At 44.7% G+C, this 4915-nt stretch overlaps 1 protein-coding gene across 1 annotated transcript; it reads left to right on the plus strand.

Annotated features, from left to right (window-relative positions):
- The first annotated feature begins 400 nt into the window (after nt 1-400).
- On the plus strand, nt 401-4707 carry Defb129 (defensin beta 129). The gene is made up of 2 exons (XM_036183599.1): nt 401-458; nt 4268-4707. The coding sequence occupies exons 1-2, from the start codon at nt 401-403 to the stop codon at nt 4705-4707; spliced, it is 498 nt and encodes a 165-aa protein (XP_036039492.1).
- The last annotated feature ends 208 nt before the right edge of the window (nt 4708-4915 follow it).

Raw genomic sequence — 4915 nt, forward strand, 5'->3', positions numbered from 1 at the left:
AGACTCACACTCACTTTAAACTCCAGCTCCAGAGGATCCAATATCCTCTTCTGGCCTGTGAGGGAAGTGTGCTCACACACACATACCTGCACACAGACACACATACACATATGCTTAAAAAGAAAAACAAAATCTTTTTAATAAAAGAAGTATAAAGATCCTGCTTTCTTTCTTGTCTTAGATAAATAGTGTTCCTCTCAAGACAAAGAGTAGCAACACATAGAAATGTGCTGACAAATTTATCAAACAGAATCAGAGAAAACTCAGCTCCCCTGAGCAACACATAGGCCTGTTTTAGCTGCACTTCAGTGCTCATGGCCCAAGGCCACAAAGAGACCAATAAAGGCCAGAGCTCAAGAACACCAACCCAGATCCAAGGCTTCTGTTCCATCCCTCGGCCATGAAGCTCCTTTTTCCTCTTGTTGCCAGCCTCATGCTACAGTATCAGGTGAAATCAGGTAATGTGGGCTCCTGGGTTTAGGCAGGATTGATGAGAGGAAGCAAGACTGGGCTACCCATGGTGCTAGTACTCCTAAGATGTACTGAAAGATGACATTCCCAACCAAAAAGATGTCTGGAGAGTGGCCCCAATCCCTAGACTGTGTCTGATGGAGATGTCCAGGAGATGCAAGGAGAGTTGGGTAGTGCCTGTGTATTCAGAAACTGACATATTATGCAGCTTTCCTGCTCTGTATATGTATGTGTCTCTGAGCTTGCAACTCAGCCCAGAGCATGCTCATGTGAGCTCTATTTCTGACATAACCATCTTGTATATTTTTAAAATCTGTGTGTGTGTGTGTGTGTGTGTGTGTGTGAGAGAGAGAGAGAGAGAGAGAGAGAGAGAGAGAGAGAGAGAGAGAGAGAAGGAATACAGTGTGGTATGTGTGAGAGAGAACATATAGGACACATATGTAGAGATTGGAGGAAACATCAGCTGTCAATCCTTCCCTTCCATCTTGTTTAAGGCAGGGTCTTTTGTTGTTTGACACTGTGTACACCAGGCTAGCTGGCCTATGGGCTTCCGGGAATTCTCCTGTCTCCACCTCCTGCTACACTGTAGGAACCCTGGTGCAGGATTACAGATGCCTGCACTACTGCATCTGGCTGGCATGGACTTCGGGGATCAGAGCTGGGGTCCTCATGCTTGCACAGCAAGTGCTTCCTCCCCAGACCCAATTAAAATCATCTCTTAATGCAAAGGCTCAATTGGCATGTACCCCTGAGAACAAAGGATGAAATTCTTGCTTCTGTGTTCAAAAACCTTTTTAGGATTTAGTAAGCAGGTCTACATATCCGTGTCTGCTTTTTCAGGAGTCTTATAATTTCTCTTACTGTTTTCCGGGAAACCCTCCATCTACCATAAAGGGGTCTCGGGACACATTATATAGCACATGACAGGGCAGAGGACTAGGCACTGTCCTTGAAAAAGGAAAAAGATGGAGTCTTGTTTCTGCGAACAAGAACTACCCAGCTACTTGGAATAATCATAATGTATCAGACAAAGAAAATAAAGAGTCAGGCTGAAGAGATGGCTCAGAGGTTAAGAGCACTGACTGCTCTCCCAGAGGTCCTGAGTTCAATTCCCAGCAACTACATGGTGGCTCACAACCATCTGTAATGAGATCTGGTGCCCTCTTCTGTATACATAATAAATAAATAAATCCTAAAAAAAAAAAAAAAAAAAAAAAAAAAGAAAAAAGAAAAAAGAAAAGAAAGTCAGAAAACTAACTTTTAAAAAAGAAGAAAAGAAAGGGTCAAAGATGCTTGTAATGTTTGTATGTTGGGAACTTAGGTTAAGTTTGTGTCCCCCCTAGGTAAAGTCGCTTAAACATGTCAAAACGGACACAAGTGTAATGGACAACTGTGATTGTTTCTAGTGCTTTCAGATTCCCAGACAGGGCTTCTCTGTAGCTTTGGAGCCCGTCCTGGAACTCACTCTGTAGACCAGGCTGGCCTTCAACTCGCTGGGGTCCACCTGCCTCTGCCTCCCAAGTGCTGGGATTAAAGGCGTGCGCCGCCGCCACCTGGCGACTGTTTCTAGTTCTAAAATGTTTCTGTTTTGTACTCCTTATGAGAACAATGTGAAAATGTATGAGAACAACAGCATGAATACATTTGAAATATTCTTTGAAATTATTTGTTTTATTAACATGCATTAATTATATGTAATAATTGGATTCCACTATGATATCTGTGTATGTGTGTAATGTTTTTTTTATCATAGTCAGGCCCCACTTCTCTTGCCTCTCTACTCCCTTTCTAACTTCATGTCTTTTTAATTTTTGGTGGCCCAGTGAGTTTTATTAGTTTTGTTTTCAGAAGCATGGGCCACTGACAAAAATCTCTTTCCCCAACCATCCTTAGCTACCTAAAGGTTCTCAGGGAGGGGTGTGGCCTCTTGAACCGCTTTCTCTTCCACAGCAGGGTGCTGACAGACCCAATGTGTCATGGGCGCTATAGCCTTCAGAAATTATCTGATGCTAAATAAGTCACTTCTAATTTACATAAAATTGATAAGAGGGTTAACAGAGAAAGAAAAGCGGGACCCTGGGACGGGCCATTCAACAGATAAAGATGAATTACTAAGATCAGTGGGGAATTAGCTAGAGATAATGAACAATATGAGAGTGCCCTTGATGGAGACAAGTGGAAACCACAGAAACAAATAAGATCTCTGATGGATGGAGTACCCGGATGGTGGGAGTGACAGAGTGCCATGTCCCAGGAACCATAGGTCTAGTGACTGACGGGGGGTCAAAGGCCATGGACTTCAAAGACGACAGCGCTTCCGAAAATCCTATTAATTCTGTTTTTAAATTCTTTCTTGGTTTATTTCACTTAATATAAGCTCCCCTATTCCACTTTTTCTTGCAAATTATCATGTTATTCTTTCACATAGAAAGGGGAGTACTGCATGTTGTCTCCTATGGACGTTAAAGGAAACAGTCAACCTAAATATGCCAGTGACTACCTGAGCTTAAACAAAGAAAGGCTAGCTCTAACCAACATACACTGAATGCGTGTGCTGAAATCTCACCCTGAATTCATGAACGTACACAGCTGGCATATGGTTAAATTACAATCATGACTCTTTCTTGGATCCATTGTATGGCGGGCTTTACTGACATTGGTGTCTTATAGGATTATAGAGGGGGGTGGGAGGCCCTGCTGGTACGGTATGATGCAAGACTGGAGGTCAAAAATGCTGTCACAGGGCTGGAGATGTACTCAGGGGAGAGTGATTGCCCCAAAGCTCTGGGTTCAAAGCCCAGCACTACCAAACAGAAAGAAAGGGAGGGAGGGAGGGAGGGAGGGAGGGAAGGAGGGAGGGAGGGAGGGAGGAAGATTCTGAAATCAAGGAACTGGGCTTCATATCTTTCCTTCCTCTTTATACCCCTGGGGTGTGTGTGTGTGTGTGTGTGTGTGTGTGTGTGTGTGTGTGTTCTTTCCTCAGGTACCATTCACCTTGTATTTTGTTGGTTTGTGTTGTTCTTATAACAGGATTTCTCTGTGTAGCTCTGGCTGGTCTGAAACTCTCTATGCAGACCAGGCTAGCCTCAAACTCACAGCGTTCCACCTGCCTCTACTTCCCAAACTCTAGATTAAAGGCAAGCACTACCATAGCCTGACTCATTCATCTTAGTTTTTGAGACAGAATTTCTCATTGGCCTGAGGCTCACCAATCAGGTTAGGCCAGCTGGCCAGTGAACCCCAGAGACCTGTCTATCAATGCCTTCCCACACACACTACCACACCTGCCTTTTGTATATAGAGTCTTGGTCCTGAGCTCACTTCCTTACACTTGCAGGGCAAACACTTTACCAATGAGCTATCTCCCCAGCCCATTCTTGGATGTTTTTAAATTTGAAACAGGGCTTCACTATGTAGCCCTGACTAGTCTGGAACTCACTATGTAGACCAGGCTGGCCTCAAACTCACAGAAATCTACCTGTCTCTGCTTCCCAAGTGCTGGGACTAAAGGTGTATGCCACCAAGCCCCTCCACTCTCTCATTTTTAAAGCTACTCAAGGAAAGGAGACTAAATAAGAGATTTACTCTGGGCTCCGCAGTGTGCAGTGACTTTCCAGGTCTGGCCTAAGGCACCACCATCATCAAACACTGTCCCTGAAGGTTGACAAACTCCTCCCACTCCAACCTCTCCCGCCAGCAGTCTGAAGATCTCAAATGATTAACCTTGACCCAGAGGTCTCTCTCTCTCTCTCTCTCTCTCTCTCTCTCTCTCTCTCTCTCTCTCTCTCCTATGCAGAATTTTTGGCTGTGAAAAAATGTTTAATGGGCTTTGGGAAATGCAAAGACAGATGCCCCACCACGGAAACTGAGATACAGAAGTGCAAATCCAAAAAATGCTGCATTGGCCCCAACGTGATTGAACTGATTAAAAGCTACCTTCGACACGAAATACCCCACATACCTGACAACGACATGGTGGAGATGCTGAAGAATGAAAAGAAATCCAGAGAAGAAATACAAAGAAAACACACCTTGGCCCCACTCTCCCAAATCCGAGATGCCAACCCTTTGTTCAATATCAATTCTGCCATTGTCCCAAATGCCTCCCCTCTGAAGTCCATCACCCCCAGGACCGGGAGACGTGGTGTGGGCAGTACTGTTTCCACCAAGAGGCACACAAAACAAATCAGGGATTCTGCCAATGCTGGCCCTTGGCACCAACCTGGACCACCATAGACATGGCCAGCACCCTCCCATGACAGCAAGGAAGCAGACGAGCAGGGAAGCAAGTCATTCTCCTAGAGTGTCAGGCTCTTCTCTACCCCCATAGGCATTAAAATAAGACATAGCTGTTCTGCCAACAGACAGATAATAAACACTGTTAAGTCATTTCCAGTTTGTATAATGTCATCATTCTCGCAGGAGTCCCCAAGCAGACAGTGCT

This window comes from Onychomys torridus, chromosome 4 (assembly GCF_903995425.1).
Source record: "Onychomys torridus chromosome 4, mOncTor1.1, whole genome shotgun sequence".
NCBI classification, from domain to species: domain Eukaryota; kingdom Metazoa; phylum Chordata; class Mammalia; order Rodentia; family Cricetidae; genus Onychomys; species Onychomys torridus.

Coding starts and splice junctions, on each gene's coding strand:
- Defb129 (XM_036183599.1), top strand. CDS start 401: ATGAAGCTCCTTTTTCCTCTTGTTGCCAGCCTCATGCTACAGTATCAG. Junction 459..4,267: donor ACAGTATCAGGTGAAATCAG/GTAATGTGGGCT, acceptor TCTCCTATGCAG/AATTTTTGGCTGTGAAAAAA.